The 20,457-nt window shown below is 37.5% G+C and overlaps 1 protein-coding gene across 2 annotated transcripts in view; it reads left to right on the top strand.

The window, feature by feature from the left end:
- Window positions 1-15,602, top strand: part of LOC135225192 (cold shock domain-containing protein E1-like) — an 82,378-nt gene extending 66,776 nt beyond the window's left edge. For both annotated transcript variants that reach the window (XM_064264494.1, XM_064264493.1), the window contains exons 12-17: window positions 1-125; window positions 3,753-3,891; window positions 5,316-5,415; window positions 5,616-5,780; window positions 10,802-10,970; window positions 11,087-15,602. The exon at window positions 1-125 is cut by the window's left edge and continues 70 nt beyond it. In XM_064264494.1, coding sequence (XP_064120564.1) covers window positions 1-125; window positions 3,753-3,891; window positions 5,316-5,415; window positions 5,616-5,780; window positions 10,802-10,970; window positions 11,087-11,264 — 876 coding nt within the window. In that variant the 3' untranslated portion in view covers window positions 11,265-15,602. The remainder of the gene's footprint in view (window positions 126-3,752; window positions 3,892-5,315; window positions 5,416-5,615; window positions 5,781-10,801; window positions 10,971-11,086) is intronic.
- Window positions 15,603-20,457: the final 4,855 nt, after the last annotated feature.

The raw sequence follows: 20,457 nt of genomic DNA, 5'->3' as shown, positions 1-20,457 counted from the left end.
AATGGGTGTGGCTCAGGACCTCGTTCTTCAAGTACTCTTCACCAAGGTTTTGTGGCAGCTCTGAAGGACACCTTTGGGTTTATTGAAACAATAGCACATGATAAGGAAATCTTCTTCCACTTCAGGTGATAGTATCTTTGAATCCTTCTGAAGTTGCCCTAAGTTATTTTGTAAATATTACAGTAGTATTTGTTTCTGCTATACTCCAATTCTTTACTAGTGTGGACATTTAAGGGCTTGCAAGTTCTTAATTCTGGAAGAGTGGTTTAACTCCTTGTGGACTGATAACATTTTATGGTTACATATGCTCGGTAAAGTGCAGGTAGTGTACATATATGTTCAAGAATGCACGCCATACAGTTTGAAAGAATTTTGCAGGATAAATGTTCAAAGTGCTTTTTATCACTATTTATTGACAACTCTGAATTGCTGTACAAGAGTTAGAGTGAGGTGAGAGAGAGATTCAGTCTTGCTTGAGTGGTAAAGGGGATTGTTGTCGCAACTTCCCATCCAAGGATACATTGTACATATTTTACAATAAATGTACAGTGGACCCCATGTATACGTAGGGGATGCATACCAGGAACCTTTTCCCCTTTTTTTTTTTTCTTTCCCCCCCCCCCCCCCCCCCCCCCCAACCCCCCCCCCCACCCCCCCCCCCCCCCCCCCCCCCTTCCCCCCCCCCCACCCCCCCCCCACCCCCCCCCCCCCCCCCCCCCCCCCCCCCCCCCCCCCCCCCCCCCCCCCCTTTCTGCAAATCGCTCAAACCCATGATTAGGTAGAACACACTAAAAATCCTTATATCTTCCTATCTTGAAAGTTCAAATACTAAATGTATATCTTAAGGGTCCTGGCCAGCAAATCCCATTTTTTAAGGACAGGACTTTGACATTCATACCACTTAAGGTAAATTGGGATATCTCCAAACTGCATGTGATTTTTGCATCTTGACCTTCGGTTTTATTACGCCAGTGCGATTTATCCCAAAAATAACCATTTTTCAAATTCTATCTCCTCCCTTGATACGTAAAATTAAGACCTGATTACTACCGTATATGGACCTGATGTAGCCCTCCATGAAATGGATTTTTTTTTTGCTAATGTGAATTTTTTCATTATGGGAAAAAAATAAATCCTATAAGTCGGGGAAAACAAAATTTAAGAAAAAAGAAATGAAACACAAATGGGGAAAAAAGGTCTCCATGTGATTGCGCTAAAAAAAAGGAAACAAAAATGGGAAAAAGGTCTCCATTTGATTGTTCTGTAATGTCATTCTAAGTTATATACCAAATTTCAATGCTATAGCTTTAAAACTAAGAAAGACAATAGAAAATGAAGGTCAATAAGTATAGTTTTGAGATATGGGCGTTCAAAGTTTTTCTTTGTATATTTACAAACTTAATAAATCGTGATTATTACGAATTTTATATTCCTTTTTGGGTATTAAACCAAAACTTTGCTACTTATTATAATTTAATCATTAATGTAGATCCTTTTGCTCAAAGTTCATAGCCTTGGGCACTGCATCAGGCGAGACAGGGCACTTCTTCTTATGCAACACACACTTTCTCCTTCACTAACTCTGCTAATATCGCTGATATTATGATCTTCTGAACTCTTACTTAGTCAGTTTTCTTCTTCTGTATGTTTGCGAGATGTTTTGCTTATCTTTTCCTTTTTGGCGTGATGAAAACCTTGCCAAAACAAAGAAAATCTGATGTAAAAGCAAGTGAATGTCAGAGGTGAAACTCAAACGTGTCCTCTCGTTTCTGCTCACACTGAAGGGTGTAAAGCTCAGTCTTCCTTTCTTGTGACTTATGGAATCTACAGGTGACGTTGCTCACAATTTGTTTGATGAGAATTATCAAAAATTACGATAACAGAACAGCTACTGCAGTTTTTTGAACAGATTGATGTTTTGGGCTTATTTAGTTACTTTTAATAAATACCCTGTAACTATGAAAGTAAAAGGAATTTTGACAATATTTCGTATCGCGTTCTCCATTGCCATACGAAGCTCCATAAATTTCATCATAATTTTGCATTTTTCGCCCTACCTTGGCCGGCCGGTGCCCTTAAACAACATCCTACATCAAATTTACCTTAAATTATAATCTTATTACAGTATTAAACTTTGAGATTATATTAATATAATTTCAAAGTGATCTTCCTCATTAGTACCCTTAAAGATAGTGTTCCCCCCGTATTGGCGGGAGGTGTACCAGACACCCACACGAATAGCTCAAACCCGCGAATAGTTAGAACTCCCCTCTAAAAATACCTATATCTGCCTATCTTTAAAGTTCAAATACCAAATGTCTACTTTGAATTGATATTATTAATATAATTTTTTAAAGTCATCTTAAACATTTTACCATTAGAAATAAATATAACAGCCAATGAGAGAGAGAGAGAGAGAGAGAGAGAGAGAGAGAGAGAGAGATAGAGAGAGAGAGAGAGAGAGAGAGAGAGAGAGAGAGAGAGAGAGAGAGAGAGACTGACTCTCCTCCTTACGATTTCAATAGATTGAAATGAAGGTCTGTAGGCAACACTTTTTTCCCCTCCCATAAATACATATATTTCTCCAGAGAAGAGAGAAAGAGAGGACTGAACAATTATGTTTGTCTGTCTATCAATTCTTTTGCCGAGAGCGAGAGAGATAAAAGAAGGAAGAAATAGAAACACCAAATGTATACCTTATGTAACACCCTGCATCAAATTTACCTTTAATTATCATCATATTACTGTATTAATCTTAGAGATTATATTAATATAATTTCAAAGTAATCCTAAACATTAGTACCCTTAAAGGTATATACGTACTTACATAAGTACTTGTAACACTTGCAGCCAAGAGAGACCGTTACCACTATGACAAGTATCTTGTGGAGAGAGAGAGAGAGCACTAGGAACACACACAGCGTGCATATGTGTTAATACCAATTGGCAACAATTATTAATAGGAGAATAATTGATGCTGATGTAGAGAGTGAGAGATATCCTTTGACATCCAAGAGAGCAACAATTACTCATACCCTCTGAGAAAAAACACATCACTTGGTAAAATTAACATTTTTAAGACGGTTTAGGGAAAAGAGGCCCGCAAAGGGCGGGAAATATTCACTTTGGTTTCCCATGGAAGATACAGAAATGTAGGATTTTTTTCTTAACCATTTGCAAATATACATATCTTCCTCTTTCCGTTTAGTTGTTTAAAATTGGACCTCTTTAAGCCATCCTTAAATTTATCCCACTCATGGGAGTATGCATTAGCGTATATAGCCTGGACTGTAAGGGTTAAAGCTCTTTTACATGAATAAGAATATGGTTGGCATGTTTTTATTCCTGGATCGATATCTTTGTAAGCATGCCACCACAAGCCCATATTTCCTTATAAGAAATTTTTCATTTCACTCTTGAATGAAAAGTGCTGATTTGATTTCTAATAAATGGTAACATTTACTGTAATTCCACTGAGCTCAAGAATATGCTCCAATTAAGTCCTTATTCTCTAAATTTGTTGTAAATTGTAGTTGGTAACTGTAACGAATTTCAGTTAAATTGCCCAGGAAACACTCACTGATTGTTCAGTTACTGAGGAATTATACAACTAAATATTCAACTTATTCTGGTATGTTAATGGTGGAATTTAACTGCCTCGTTTTCAGCAGTGTATAGTGGATTTTCTCTTTAATTTTACCAGAGGAAATTCCTCGCCTCTTCTAAACCTTGAATGGCCTTGTGTATTGCAGCAATGTGGAAGGGGATGCCAACAACCTGGAATTGGGCCAAGAAGTAGAGTACACCTTATCCTCGCGCACGGGACCAGGCGGTAAAGTTTCAGCTGAAAATGTGCGTACCTTAAATAAAGGTACACTTCCTATGCCAAAGGTGAGTTACTTGAGTTTATAATTAACAAATTTTATTATTTTGGCCAATAAAAGTTGTTGTAATTAATTATGAGGGAGAAGTAAAAATGTATGTTTTTTAATATTTAATATATTTTAAATGAAAAAGTAAAGGTGAAAGGACAGAAGAAAGCATTGTAGAATTCTAGAGAACTTGTAAAGTTCTCTAATATTACTGTGTACTAAATAAACACAAAATTTGAAATGCAATTCATAAGCTTAAGGCTCAAAATGGTACAAAAAACAATTTGATATTTAATTTTCATCTTATCAGGGGATGTAGCCAAAAGATTCTTAGAATTGTTAAAAGCAGGATGAAAGTGTTTTATTAATTTTGGACTAAATTGCAAGTATTATAAATTTTATTGATGCTATAATAATAGTTAAGTGTCTTAAACATTAGATTAAGCTGGCCTGAAAACAGCTGACATTGGTATCATTAATATGTGTGTGTGTGTGTGTATAGCAGCACAGCAAGAGCTAGATTCTCATTGGTCTAGCCAGTCGTGGATGAGGTTGGGGATCTCGCGATGATGGTCACTGGGGTTTGGTCATGCGAGCAGCAATGTAGTGTGACCGGGGACAGATGTCAGGAGTACTGTATATAGTGGGAGTCCTATCATCCTGTGGGGGCTCCTGATTATCTGGTACTCTTCGGGTGTTGTTCGGTGCGCTCTGGATGGTGGGGGGAAGGAGAAATATTCTCCTCCCCACCGCTGCCCAGGGAGCACCAAGCGAGCTAGCAAAAAAAAAGAATAAAAGCACACACACACACACGAGTGCCAGATAATCAGGCACCCCCACAGGATGATAGGACTCTCGCTACAGGCAGGACTCCTGAAATCCATCCCCGGGCACAATACAATGCTGCTCGCATGACTGAATCACCACGACCATCATTATAAGATCTCGACTTTGCCCAAGACTTGCCAGACCAATGAGAATTCAGCTCTAGGTCAATGCTGCTATAAATACCGCCACGCAGACTCGCTTAAGTTCTACTGCCGACTCGTCAAGAAGACCTGCGAGAAGGTCGAAACATTACGTCGATAATAGCTATACCTGGAATTGACTTATGCCTACAGAATAATACTGGCACTGATTACGACCCCTGCTTGACCTGGACCTGAGATTTTATGCTGTTGCGACCAATGTATATCTCAGTGACCCCAGAATCCTGTTTTAATAAAAGATTACCTTCTGCATTTTTAGAAATTTTTTAGAAATTCACTATGATTATTGGCTAGTTACCGGAAACATCGCTAAGCCAGAGAAGTGGGTGATAAGAAAAATAGAAAAAACTATATATAAAATAAAACGCTCTTAATTTTGCCATTCTCTTTAATAGTATTATTATTATTATTATTATTATTATTATTATTATTAAAATAACTATTATTTTCAAAGGTTATGGGTGACATATTTGAAGGCACTGTGTTAAGGTCCATGCGTTCCATCAACCCTGATCAACAGGAGTACTGTGGTTTAATATGTATTGGTAATGAAGGTAAGAAGGTCTATTTTCATCATTGTATTTAGGGACCATGAAGTCAAATACTTGATATGTTGAAGAAAATGCAGACATAATTGTAGATGGGGAAGAGTGAGAACATAAGGTTAAGGACCATAATGAGCTGCCTTAAACAATGAAAAACTTATGTATGCAGTTACCCTTCAGTCGTAGTATTCATTAAAATTCTTTATCAGATGAAGGCTTGGCTCAGTATGAATTTGGAATCACTGGTCTCGTCAACAAAAGGGAGCTGCTGCAGCCAGGAGACCAAGTCACCTTCCAACTGGATGAGTCTCGTCGAGCAGTTCTTATACGAGCCATACGCAAGAAATTGATAGCTACTGTGGATGCTGTTAAAGGTATTATTATGAAAGCTTTTCCAATAGTACGCAGATTACAGGTGGTTTTTGTGGTCAGGAAGCAAGAGTTGTCAAGACTTGGTTGATAATGTCAGCATTATGGAATTTTTTTCAATGCTATTTATGTGTAATAGTTATAATATTTTTTATTATAAATTTTGCACTTGCTACTTAACCTGCATAATTTTTACCAGGATGCAAACTATGGTCAGGGTTCACAATTCATGTTATGAAATGTCCAGCATTTCAGTGTTTAAATTAGTTTGTGAAAAAGACTTTTACTGCATTGTTTATCAATTTATTTTTATAATTCTTGGGGAATTAGTGGTATGATGAGCAAGAGAGAGGTGAATTTTGTGCTCTTATCTTCATCACTGGATGCAAACCCATGATAGGTTACTTGGTGCGTATTGAAATGTCGGGTTTTAAGTAACTCGCCAAGCAATTATATAGCTATAAGTTCCACTTATATGGCAGCTGGAATTCTAAATTTTGCGGATAACACTTCACACAATTGTGTAAGTGACCAGTTTAGAAATTATGAAGAGGCTAAAGAGTTGGAGAAAAAAGGAGATTAGAGGGCATTAGGTTAGGAAGAGGTTGGAGGGGAGGGAGAAAAAGATAAGTATGATTATATATCTGTGTAGTCTGTGTTATTTTATTTTTATTTTCTGTAATGGTGAAAGGTGGGCGTTGTTCAATGTATGGGAAACTAGTTTAATTTTAGAAAATGTGCTGTGACATCATAGAAGACAACATGGTGATGGCGTTGGGTGCCAAAGGTAAACAAAACAAAGGGGAGCAGAGGCTGAATGGATCTGGTGTTGTGTTAGGGTAGGAGAGAGAGAGAGCTCTCTCTCTCTCATCTAGGAATTTATTGGTTGTAAGTCTTGTTGTGGTGGTGTTCAAAGTCTCAAGCTGGATTTAAATGGAACTGAGGAATGTAAACAGTTGGGTAGCTTGAATGATTGTTGTATGTAGGAAAGATTAGGCTAGGAAACTATTCAGATGTAACCTAAATGGAACAAATACCTTTTTTGGCCAAACCATATATAATCAGAAAATGGCAACCATGGATACTGATACCAAATGTATGTTAATGGGATGGGTGCATTTGGTTTGCCTGAACCGATTCTTCTAGATTTAGCTATGTTTTTGCCAGTGTAACTCAAATAATAATTGTTGCTTCTAATTGGGTTCGGGATTTTGTTTTGATGGCAAGTAGTGTGGAAAACACTGACTCTTATGTGGTTGCAAAAGGAAACCGCTTTTAGAGCAGTCCTGCAACACTGGGATAGGACTGTGCCTTTTCAATCCAAAAATCACTATACAGCATTTCATGGAAAATATATTTTGCACCCACATCATTAAGCAATGCAGTGCATTGATCTTTTATTGAATAATCTCCGAAGGCAGATCATTAATGAAGTGTACATATGAGTTGTTTACCCTTAAACGCCGAGCCGCTATTTACCAAAGTGTGTCTCATGTGCCTGTTGCGTTCAGGAGTTAGCGCCAATGCGGGAAAAAAGTTTTTTTCAAAAAATCCCAGCACACTTAGTTTTTAAGATTAAGAGTTCATTTTTTGCTCCTTTTTATTTCATTGCCTGAAGTTTAGTATGCAACCATCAGAAATGAAAAAAAATATCATCATATATAAATATTGGAATATATGACAGCGCAAAAAAAGAAAAATTCATATATAATTGTATACAAATCGCGCTGTGAGCAAAACAGTTAAAATTAATGAGTTAATTTTTTTTCTTTGTTTTGTACACTACATTGCAATGATTTTTGTATGTAACAAATTGTAAAACGATCAAAGCAACACAGAAAATATCACAAAATGATGTATGAATTCGTAACGCGGCGGCAAAAAAAAAATTTTTTTTTTTTTTTTTTTTTTTTGTTTTTTTTTTTTTTTTTTTTTTTTTTTTTCAAAAATTCACCATATAACAAAATGTTTTGCTAGAGACTTCCCGTTTGTTGCAAAATGAAGGTAATTGATTGAATATTACTAGACTGTAAGTGTTTTAGCTTATAATTGCAGTTTTCGACCATTTCAGTCGAGTTAAAGTTGACCGAAGTTCAAATTTTTTTATTTATAGTTATTTATATGAAAATATTTCAAAACTGATAAAAGCTTCAACCAAGAGTTATTATCTGTTGTATTCTACGTGAAATTGCGCACATTTTCATATATAAAACTTTATGTAACGGCTAATTTAAAACTGTGCAAACATTACGACAAACTGACGAAAGAATTTTGAGATTTTCGGCAGAGTTACCGCGCACGGACGTAAGGAACGCTTGGTCATCCAAAGATGGCATCAACTCCTTTCTTTTGTACTGGTCTTTTTCATAAAACTTCCTCCACTGTTCCACCGACCAACCGCGACAAACAGAACAAGGATTAGTAATTGTACATACATTTTCTCTGCACCTACTACACGTTGGATGAGGATACGTCGACACCGAAGTTAGGAATCTTGAACACTGAAAACCACCAACTCCAGGGAATTTCCTTTGTCTTGTCTTCGAAACAGAAGATGATCCCGATGGTGACGCAAAAAACTCCGTCTCACCGCTTACACACTCTTACAGCTCACACTGAGAGAAAGAGAATTTATAAGGAAAACTAAAAGTGAAATGGAAAAAAACGGGCAAACTAAAACCGGCTTTAAACGGATAGACAGTAAACACGTCCTATCTTAAAGGCGGCAGAAAGATAACAGGTCGGTCACAAGACGCCGAGGGCATTCTGGGTAATACATGCCCTATGACCTGGTAGATGCCAATAGTCCCTGGATCGCACAAGTTTAATTTGTTCCGACACGTTATACAAACCATCGGTCCTTAACAATAGGAAGATTACTTTAGTGGCAGCTGGAACAGTCGTAAGCTTCGAACAAGGGGTTAGGTAGTTAACTGCTTGTCCGACAGTGTGCGCGCCGCGCGACTGGGAGGCGAAGAATCACTTTTGCTTTCGGCCGCGTGTGTGGAGGACGTGTTCGTCATCACACTCTGCCCGCTTCATCGTTGTATGCTTTGTTTATATTAACAAACCACGCTCTGCTACTAGTTTATTTCCTAGCCTAACCCATCCAAAAATTGCTACAATTATGTAATCTACCCACCTGTTCCTGTAGTTGTTCTTATGTAATCAAGCTTATGTCTACGATTGTGCACAGGAGCTTTCCGATCGTCCCCAACAAACTCACTTTTGGTGGAGGCAGGTGTTTTGCCCTTAAAACATCACCGTAATTTAATAACAATACAAAGAGGTCTTTCAATGCAAGCAGGATCGTCTCCTGCAACTTACTGCTTCCAAAACTGTAATCAAGTAACAGCAGTTAATAGTACTAGCTCTTTCCCAAAAAGAGCTAGATACATAATGAACATACATAATATGAATCCAATTTTTCACCCACCAATGGAATTGCCACCACCATGGATTTTAAATAGAGTAAAGATATGTACCTCCCTGTCTTACCTACTCAAAAAACAAATGACAAATACGGAAATGTACCGCCAACATGCTTTGGAGCACATTAGAAGAAAAGGCGACAAATTTATGATATATACAGACGGCTCCAAAAATAATGTTGGAGTAGGAGCATCTGCATATTCGAAAAATATGTTAAGTAAAAAAGCCTACCTTCAATATCATCAGTATTTACTGCTGAAGTCACAGCCATACAGATGGCTCTAGATATGATATCTGAGGCAAAAGCAAGTGTCTCTGTTATTTTCAGTGACTCACGTAGCGCTATAGATGCAATAAGACAGTATAAACCAGGAAACCAAATAGTACTGGAAATTCAAATAAAAATTCATCAACTCCTCCAATCAGGAATATCAATGGAAATATGTTGGATCCCAGCACATACAGAAGGTGGGAATCAAAAGGAAATGAATATGCAGACTCTGCTGCCAAATTAGCCTGCACTATCCCTCCAACAATTTCATATGCCCCAGTGTCAGACTGGGTAAATCAGTTAAAACATTAATTTACCAGGATTGGAAAGAAGAATGGGCCTCTGTGCCAACAACAAATAAACTTAAAAATATAAAAACTGAAGTCTATGCATGGAGGACATCCTCACAGGAGGAAAGAGCAAAAGAGGTGATCTAGCAAGGCTACGTATGGACACACAAGATTCTCACATGGTCACTTGATGTCAACACCACATGCTGACCCAGTGAAATGTAACAGATGTCAAACACCCATGACAGTACAGCATTTGCTTGTAGAGTGCCCAAATTGGACCCAGCAAAGATCTATTTATCTGCGGAGTTCGGAAATGAAAAATATTCTTGCGGAAAGCAGGGATTTTTCAATTAATAAAATCATAAATTTTTTTAAATAAGACGGGTTTCTCAAATAAAGTCTATTTTTTTTTTTTTTTTTTTTTTTTTTTTTTTTTTTTTTTTTTTTTTTCTCTCAGGATTGATCCCTGAGAACCAGCCCGAGAAGAGTCTACTTGAGACTCAGAGGTCTGGAAAAACTAACACCTATTAATAATAACTACAAAAAACCACAAAACATATGTACAATCCACACTATACAACGTAAACATAAGATTGCGCGCTCTACCTGACTGCCAACAACCGCAACAAAGCTTAATTCTCGTTCACACTCCACTGTTTACATTTGACACTCCTGCTATTGTCTTATGACATCACACCAACAAATACACTTTTAAACAAAAAAATGTTTTGCTATAAAAACAAAATTCAATGTGTGCTTTTTATATATTTCATAAATGAATAATGCCCATACTATTTCAAAATTCCAGAAAATTAAAATAAAATAGTAATTGAATTTCTAAAACTGATATATAATCACAGTCACAGTGAGGAAGTTAACATCTACCACTGATGGAAAACCTACATTTTTATTATAAAATGGCAAGTTCTTATCACGGAGCTGTTTTTTTAGCTCTTAAGCAATTATTCCATGAAAGAAAAATTTTCTTTTTCTCTTGACAGTTATGTGCCTAACCGCATTTCACTTTCAGGTCAGTATGGCTTCCTTAACTACGAAACTGAAGAAGGCAAGAAACTGTTCTTCCACCAGTCTGAAGTGAAGGATGGCACATCTTTGAGTCCTGGTGATGAAGTGGAATTTGTCATCATCACTAACCAGAAGACCGGAAAGTCAGCTGCATGCAGTATATCACGTATTATGTAAGTAAAGTTGATGTGGAGATTGTAAACATCTTTTGGCAATTACACAAGTCCTTAACTTTAACATAATGTTGATGCATTAGGCTAATACCATTATCCCTCCCACTCTCCATCAGGTCAAAGAACGCTCCAACACAACGACCTGATCGCCTCATTAGCCGTCTAAAGAATTTGAACTGCGACTCAAGTAAACCACGCTTGAGTGTTTTGCGTCAGCCGAAAGGTCCCGATGGCAGCAAGGGTTTCAAGTTACAACGCACAACGTCAGACTCTCAGAATTTGGCTGTCTCTTAGCTTCATTGTGTTCAGGAAATAGAAATCAAAGACAGTAATAATCTAGGTCATCTTTGTCAGTTTCTGTTCCTTTGATTCTCTTGGTGTTAGTCTTTATAAAATTGTTAAGCTGTCTTTGGAGACCTTAGCATTGGAAACACTACTTGCATTCCACTCAGTAGGCTTCTTTAAATTGTGACGAGCAAATAGGAATGAAGCTGAAAGTTGCCAGCAGCAAAATATTTATCATTTTTGAAAATCCTGGAGGTACCATTTGAAAAAGAAAAAAAAAAAAAAAAGTGAGGTTTTGCTTCAATGTTGAGAAGTAATTTTGAGGAGAAAACTAGCAGTAGCAACACTGGTGATATGACTCGTTAAATAGTCACGGCTCGTCGGGTCACGAAGTGCAATGCCCTGCTGTAACCCAGTATTGCTAAAAAAATAAAAAAAAAATCTTGAGTGATTGTAACGAATGTGTTCTTGCAACCAAGTTTTCCTACGGAGGCCACTTACAGCGATGGGAACTAAACTCTACTTTTGCTTTTGTTACTTGCCAAACGTCTTCATAGTTTATAGTCATGGCTTTGTATGCTGTAGGTTATCATCACCATAAAAACCTTTTTTTCAGAAAACATAGATGTAATGATTGTCTCCAAAGCGAGTGTGTGGCGTCGTGATGATATTCATGCTATGGCATTTCTTCAAATGCAGAGTGACTGTTGTTATCTTGATAATTGAAGAATGATATAAAAAAAAATAATTGTTGTGTAATTTAGGCTAACTTGCACAACTGAGCTTGATAAAAGTTTCCCCAATTTTCATGGTAGTAGTAGTGACTATTTTGAGTGCAGAACAATCCCCTGATTGTATTATACAGTACATGGCTTTAAACAGTACTATTATTCAGTCTTGAATGTGAAGCACTACTTAACCACCTTGCTTAAGATTTCAGTGTGTTACTGATTAATAATAATAATAGTAGTTTAGAAAAAAACTGTCGACAGTCATCAGAGTCCTTTTAAAAAAATACAAAGTAGCCGTTCTTGTGTCCTTGGGTATTTTAGTTTGGTACTTTGGTGCTTTGGGAAGTAGTAAGAACACCACAGTACAAAATGTTTCTCTCAGTAAACCCCTAAGTATCCTTAGATGAAGAACATCCAGGGGAAGGATTTTATTGCCTTGAGCACGATGGATAGGTTAGGTTTTAGTATGCCTTCATCTGACCATTCTAGTTTACTCCCTATTTCACTCATCGAGGACGGATTAACCCCCTGTGAAATAAATGGAAGAAAGTTAGTTGTGATCTTGTGTAGTTTTAGCATGGTAGTTTTTTAATGAGATTTTAAACTGAGTTGTGATATTTTTAAATAGTTGTTGCTCTGTATTAAACGAAATTTCTTAGTGTAAACTGAAATATCCAGGGATAATGAGAACTCATGTGTGTATATTTAGGTGGATAGCAATTCTGAGTCTAGTGTAAGATCAAAGTCTCAACAAAGGTGATTCAGTAATACTTAAACCAGAGAAAATTAACTTTTTATGGTATTTGATTGTACTGTATTGTAGTTTTATCATTAGGCAAGGTTGATTTTTAATATCTGGAACATCCAAAGTGCTCATACCTTTACTTCCTTATGCTGAGACCCAAAATTGTTTATTCCAGTTAGCGAAGAACTGATGTACTGCAAATGAGTTTCCATATTTATACCTCAACAATAAGGCTGTGTTCAAGTCTGTGATCCCACGCAACTAGAGGGATAAATACGCAAAAGAGACGTATTTATACATAAATGCACTTGAAGATACTGTTGTGTTAACTACATTTAACCTTGCCTGTAACATTACATCAAGAATATAAACCAGATCTATAGAAAATGGTGATTTAAAGTCATTTTATCTTGACTGGTCAGTTTGTGGACGCCTGTGACCCATTTTGATACAGTTTTAACTTTGTTTACTGGTAGCAGGATCTTTTGGTCGTGTGACTTTTTTGAGTTTCCTTGCAGGTTAAAGGCAATGCAAATAGAATGTTTACATAATGCATTACTTTTCATGCTACCAAAAGACTTCAAAAACAGGAGTAGGTATCAATACACACCTGATTTATTTTGGTAGCTTCTCTTTATAATGTATGTAAGTTGATTGAGGGGACCCATACACAAGGTAAGGGTAGGAATAACGATGTGGGTATTTTTGCCGTAAAAAGACACTAAAAGTTGGTTGGATTGAACATCATATGAGTTTTTTTTCTCACATGCATAATGGGAGAGAGTTGTAGATGCAACACAGCCTCTCTCATCAACCGATGTCAGAAGTGTATATACCACTCCTCCATAGATATGGCTTGTTATCTTTTTTTTTCAAATGCTTGTTAGTAGTATGGTGTCTAGTATTTTGGAACTTGTTTTAGTCAGTGAGTGTATAAATCAGATGTTTTGAGAACATTCGACCAGTACTCCATATTCCGTTCAGAATTGAAGTCATGCTTCAAGAGTCAATGAAAGATGAGAAATTTTAGTGTGAATTACCTTGCAGTTGGCATTGGTTAAAATTGAAGACTTAAAGATAACAGCCAAGATCTGCGTGTTTGGTAATCTAAAGGGTGTCATGTCCAATAAAACTCACTGTGTCTTCTTAATTGTGCCATGAATATACTCCTAATATTAAATATAAAGAGATTAAATGTGTTTTAAAGTTAGATGAAAAGTCACCTCATCCCTTTGATAAAAAAAAAAATGTTCATTGTTGCTCCTGATTGTGAACGAGCAATAATAAATATTTTAGTGTGAGGTTTCCACAACCGACAGAGTAGAGCATGTGCAAGCATTCTTCTCTGCTGTAGATGTCTGTGTGTGCAGATTTGAATATTTGTAGATGGGGATGAACAAACCCATTTGGAAGAGAAGCGAAGAGCAGACCTGCAAAGAGCGCTATGTAGCCTTACTTCTTGCATATCAGATAAATTTACGTGTACAAGGTTGCTTTGGAGTGGTTGTTTTACTGTGGAAATTGTCACGTGATGAATGCAGGGTCATTGCATTTGTATGGTTATATATTTTGAACTGCATTGTTACATCCTCTCTTTTGATTACTTTAATTTTCCTTTTCTTTAAGACTTAATCTTCGCTATGAAGATAACCCTACTGTATTAACTTCATGGAAGTTAGTTTTTGTTGGGAGCAAGCAAGTTTTCTCTTCTCTCAATCTCTCTGCGTTAGTATTTCTTGTTTCTGAAGAGTTTTTCTCATTTCTTTTGTGAATTTGTATATCCCTTAGCCAGGTTAGTAGCATATCTTTTCCTTTTGATTTCAAATCTTGTAAATTTATTGTACGTCTCAAGAAGTATCTTGGTTTATGTGATAAACTTTGAAAGGATGTATGGAGGTTGATTTTTTTCATTTGTGTTTCTGCACTGTCCTCTTGAGGAAACTGTCATGTGAATGTTGCTAATGGATCAAATCTGGCGACTCTTTAGTCGTAGCCTAGCTGAAGAATCAAGGTTTTCCTAGAAATAAGTATTCTTCGTTTATTCTAATAAGACTGCTCTTGTGTGGCATCAAAGCGATTGATTGTGTATTTTGTCATCTGTTGTATGCTGCAAAGTCAACCCAACCTCCCCTTACCACCAATTTTTAGTTTCCATGTGGCATTTTTCTGATATTGTTATTTCAAGAAAAACAGACACCAAAGCTTATGTATAGTCATGTTAGACACCAGAGTAAGTGAAAAAGAACTGTGACCAATACTTTATAATATGTTTATACTTTTTTTGTTTTGTTTTTATTTCATGTTGTACAGAAGTATTTGGTCTGATACGATTGATAAACCGTTAACTATGTCCTTTTTAGTTTCAAGTTCTTATAAACCTTAGCTCTTCTTCATTGTCTATTTGGTGCAAAACCATGTTTCTAAGTCCAAGTTGTAGAACAAGTTTTTCTTTTTAAATTTTTTTTTTTGTAAGTGTACATTTATAAGATACATTAGAAAGTTATCACCTCCGCAGGTGTGAAGACTGAAAACATTGTGCATCATGGTTCATGATGTCCTGGTGAAAAATATTCCTTACATCTGCCGAGACCAGTATCTCGTAAGCTGCTGAGTAACAAAAAGTGACTTCAATAAAAGTAAGCTTCTCGGATCATGTTGACCATGGTCGGAAGCTGCGTATATATATATAAAAAAAAGCTCAAAACAACAAAATGCAAAAAACTTGTATGTGTGCTTCTGTATACAAACTTATTATTATTCTTTGACATCTCTCTAAGTGGCCTCCCTGCTTACGGTAACAGGAATGGAGACAATGCTGACAAGTTTTTGTATCAAGCAACTCAAAAAAAGTAATAAAAATATGCAAATTAAGCTTTGATTTTATTATTACCCTGTTTCTGTTCCAAGTGTGCCTGGAACCAGTTAGTAGGACCTAACAAAGTTTATTATTTAATGTTTATGTATTATTTGTTATTTCTCTTCTCGCCTAATTGTTGAGTTCTTCCCTTTAGGGTGGGCTATGCAGTCAGTCCACCACACTGCAGGCATATTACTTAAGGTTCTTTGCAGAGTGCCTTCGGCCCCTAACTACAACACCTTTCGTGCCTTTTTCTGTACCTTCTTTTATAGTCTTCCTTCATCTTACTTTGCACCTCTTAACAATTGATTGTTAGTGCAACTGCGGCTTTGTCAATTTCTGCTTTAGTGCTGAATAACCTCATAGGTCTTAGTGCTTGGTATTTGCCATAAATTCTGTTTAATTCAATACTCATGTTCTTTATCCTTTGAAAGTTAAATAATTTATTTGCTCAGTGCAAATTTTTTTTTTCCAGCATTCCATGAGGTGTTAGAGAAGTGTATTTCTGGTGATAGAAGTTCACTCTCGACCTGGTTCGGAAGTCACGTAAAGCCGTTGGTTCCGTTGCTGAATAACCACTGGTTCCCTGTAACGTTAATACACCATACAAACAAACAAGCAAACTCATGTAGTAGTGCAAGGTCTGGATTTGTCCAATAAATCAACATCATGTTTGTGGCCTAAAAAAAAAGGCTGAAAAGTAAAATTTGTTTTAATATCACTGTAAGTATTAGTTTTAGCTGCGTGTTGTTAAAAAGACTGAAAACTTAAACCAGGTGTCCAAGGCAGTTTTTTTTTTTTTTTTTTTTTTTTTTTTTTTTTTGATTCATCTACCCCCTACTTTGCTTTAACAAAACAAAACCAGGTTTTGAGATGTATATAAATTGTTTTTATATTTAAAGGTGTACCCCAGTGCCATGGTTGGTATTATGGAGGAGTTATGGAGTTCCATTTGACAACGTCTGTGTGCGAGAGAGTGAGAGAGAGAGAGGGGTTGTAATTGCTGTATGGATGGTTAACGACTGTATTGGCTGTTGGTGAGTTCTGGGATGTTTGCTGTTAGAGATCTGAGTTTTGAGTGAGTTTTTCAGTGAGTCTTTGGTGAGAGCTGGTGATAGTCGGTGGTATCGGCAGCAATCTAGTGAAGGCGGTGATATTTGCTTGAGTTGTGTGTTATTGATTTGTTGTTGGTTATTATTAAGTTTGATGTTAGTAATTGATTTAGAGCTGTGTTATTGGATTTGTTGTGCTTGTGAGTTTTTGTTGAGTTAGTGAGTTATGGTTGAGGGTTGTTGTTTGGAGCTGTTTTGGTTTCTTGGTGGGTTGTGAGTAGTTGAAGGTTGTTATTGGTGAGCTGTTGTGATCCCTTGGTGTTGTTGGTGGGTGTGTGGGTTGCCTTTTGTGTTGGTTGTGGTTTGTGCAGTTGTCTTGGGTTGTGATTGTTCCTTTTTTTTGTTGTGTCGTGGTTGTGTTCCTTGATTGTTGTTGGGTCGCAGTCCTTGGTTGTGGTTGTTATTGGGTTGTGGTTGTTGTTGTTGTTGTTGGTATTTCTGTGACCTTAACCAGCGGACGGCACAGGATAGCCCTGGAATATCTGGAGTAGGTAAGTTGTACATGTGTTTTTGTTTTTTCGTTTTCTTTTTGTATAGTGTTGGTAGGTAGATGTGTTTTGCTTTTTTGTTTTGTTTTTGTATAGGTGTAGGTCAATAATTGTCCTGCTGTATTTGTTGTGTTAAGAAGAAAGTGTGACTGAGGGTTTGGCAGCTGGATCGTTTAGGTTAATGTGGGGAGGGTTTGCACTTGGTTTTTTTTCTAGCTTGTGATCCCGCCACTGTATGGTGTTGGCATACCACCTCGGTGGCCGCGACTTCGATTCTCGGCATTCCATTGAGTGAGGGATGTGTATTTCGTCGTTCGGAAGTCACGTGAAGCCGTTTGTCCCATTGCTGAATAACCACTGTATATAGGTATTTTAAAACATGCAATTGGATCTGACTGACAATAGATTGCTGAAACCAAGTACTGAAGAGATTTTAAATTCTTCAGTAAGCTCGCCTACACTACATTCGTGTCACTCGTTTTACATTTAATTTACAGGGATCAAATGGAAAATGCTTAGACAGTGTAAATAGATAGAAGTGTAGTATGGTCAAGAAGCTACATAAATTCTCGTAACTGAAATTAAAACTATATTCACGAAGTTACAAGAAACTGCTAGGTATATTACATGAAATTGTCATTTGCCATGATAATACGGTAGGTAGACTTGATCCAACATTAAACTGGGCACAGCAAAATTTTGTGAAGTCTCATATAGTTTCACCTGGGAGTTAGCCCCTAGGTGGCATGGTCAGTATGGCTTGGCCTGCCACAAAGGTTGCCGCGAGTTCAATTCTCGGCCATATCATTGAGGTGTGAGAGATGTGAATCTCTGGTGATAGAAGTTCACTCTCGGTGTGGTTCATTAGTCACATAAAGCCGTTGGTCCCGTTGCTTGATAACTGGTTCCATGCAACGTAAAAACGCCATAAAAACAATCGTTCGGTGGTTGGTCTCGGGTTTTGTCTATATGAAGACTTCCTTCTACATTAGAAAATTACCCGAGAATACCTGTGAATATTCATGATTGAACCACAACCCTGTTAGAAAGTTTGTACTACTACAGTAATGGTGAGAGTCTACATAGTTTTTTTTATTGCCAAACCAACGGTTCGTTGTGATATTGGGAAACTACTGTATATGGTGGTTTGGTGATTGAGAATAACTTTAAATTATTGTAAATTCCATCCCATGATAAATGTTAAGTTAGTGTAAATTTGATCTGGTGTTTTTGAAGTGCTGAGATCAATTGAACCTGCTGCAAACGGCGTCTTTTCTATCAGGTTTAATACTACTCTGTTTGCTAGGAGTTTGTCTTGACTTCACTTAAGATATTGAATAGTTTGTTTAGTGCAGTTATGGAAGATTGTGATCTCCAAATACTTAAGCGGGGAGCAAATTCATTCCTGCTCTCTGGTGCTGCAATATAAATTTCAGGCGTATCTTATTTTCATTTCATATTTATCACCTTTTAACCATAAGTTTTCGCTGCAGGCTGATTTCCCTTTGGAGCCCTCTTGATTTTATAATCGAATTGTTGACTCTGTCCACAAGGGTTTTCAGCTAAAGATTCTAAAGAAAGGTGAATAGGGCAGAGTTGGTCATACTTGGAAAGGTGGATGAAGTGAAAAATGAGGTCGTCTACAGTGCGGTGTAATGTAGGCATTACCTAAGGTCCTTTGCAGCGTCCCTTCGGCCCCTGGCTGCGACGCATTTCATTCATTTTACTGAACCTCCGTTCATATTCTTTCTTCCATCTTACTGTCCACCCTCCCCTAGCACTGATTCATAATACAACTGCGAGGCTTTCCACCTGTTACACCTTCCAATCCTTTTCTCTGTCAATTTCCGTTTCAGCGCTGAATGGCCTTAGTTGCCCCAGTGCTTGGCATGTGTGCCTAAAACCTATACATCTGTAAAACGAAGAAAGATTTAGCTGAGGCGTGGGAGGAATTCAAGCTGATAATTTTTCAGAGAAAGAGAAGGAGAGAAATGGTGCTGCTTGCAACATGCGATAAATTAACAGAGTGCGCGTACGATAGAGTCCAAGAAGTGATGTTTTGGTGTTTGAGGAAAAGGAAAATCCCAGGAAACTTGGTTATGCTGATCGAGATGATATATCAAAGAATGAGCACAAAAGTAATAACTGCAGTTAGGGAAACGGAAAACTTTTAAAGTTAGTGTTGGATTTCATCAGGGGTCAGAATTAAGCCCAATTCTGTTGGTGCTGGTCATGGATGTGTTGACTGAAGAAATCAGAGATAAGGAGTTGTACGCTGAAGAAAATTTAACGGTGATTACTGCTGAAAATCAGGAGGACCTACAGAGAAGGGCTCCGTAGGGAAAATAGTGCCGTCAGTGCACCTCATTTGGTGCAATGTATGCATTATTAAGGTTCTTTGCAGCGTTCCTTGGGCCCCTAGCTGCAACTTCTTAAATTCCTTTTACTGTACCTCTGTTCATATTCTCTTTCCTCCATCTTACTGTCCACCCTATCCTAACAATTGTTTCGTAGTGCAGCTGCGAGGTTATCCTCCTGTAACACCTTTTAAAACTTTTACTCGTAATTTCCGTTTCAGCGCTGGATGGCCTATAGTGGCCCAGTGCTTGGCATAATACCAAAAAACTATACAAATAAATAAAAAAAATACAGTTGGGTTGGAGGTTGCAGAAATCCTTAGAGAGGGGTGGCGTGAAGGTCAAATGTGAATGAAACAGAGGTTTTGCTGAGCAGTAGGGAAGATAGAGACAGAATAGTAATACAAGACAGGAGAGGCTCAACTGCGAAACAGGTGGAAAAGTTTGAATACTACTTATGATCTACTTTAAGCCAAAAGGGAGGATGTGAGGCTGAACTTGACTGTATGATAAAAGCTGCGTGGGGGAAGTGGAGAGAGTTAACTGGAGAACTACGAGCTAAGAAAATGGCAATCAAGATACAAGTCAGGATCTATAGCTCAGTGATGAGAGCATGAGACCAGTGTTAATGTGATGGCAGCCCTGGTTGTAGATAAACTCACGGTGAAATGGTCTGGGTATTTTCATAAAATTTCAAGAGAACTAGAGCGAATGCTGCTGACGTGATTCTGCTAAAAGACGCGTTAATGTGTGGTGCTTATGTACGAGGCCAGAAGTGAATTCAGCGTATGTTGGGCTCAGTTTTATTTTAAGATAAATAAAGACTGAACGGTGGAGAATCCCCCTTTCAAGTTCTCTTCCATTTTTGCGCGTGCGCACTAGGTCCTAGCAACCCACAGCGTCCATAGCAAC

This window comes from Macrobrachium nipponense, chromosome 13 (genome assembly GCF_015104395.2).
Source record: "Macrobrachium nipponense isolate FS-2020 chromosome 13, ASM1510439v2, whole genome shotgun sequence".
NCBI classification, from domain to species: domain Eukaryota; kingdom Metazoa; phylum Arthropoda; class Malacostraca; order Decapoda; family Palaemonidae; genus Macrobrachium; species Macrobrachium nipponense.
The sequence above is the reverse complement of the archived record's forward strand: the minus strand, read 5'-3'. Positions and strand labels throughout refer to the sequence as shown.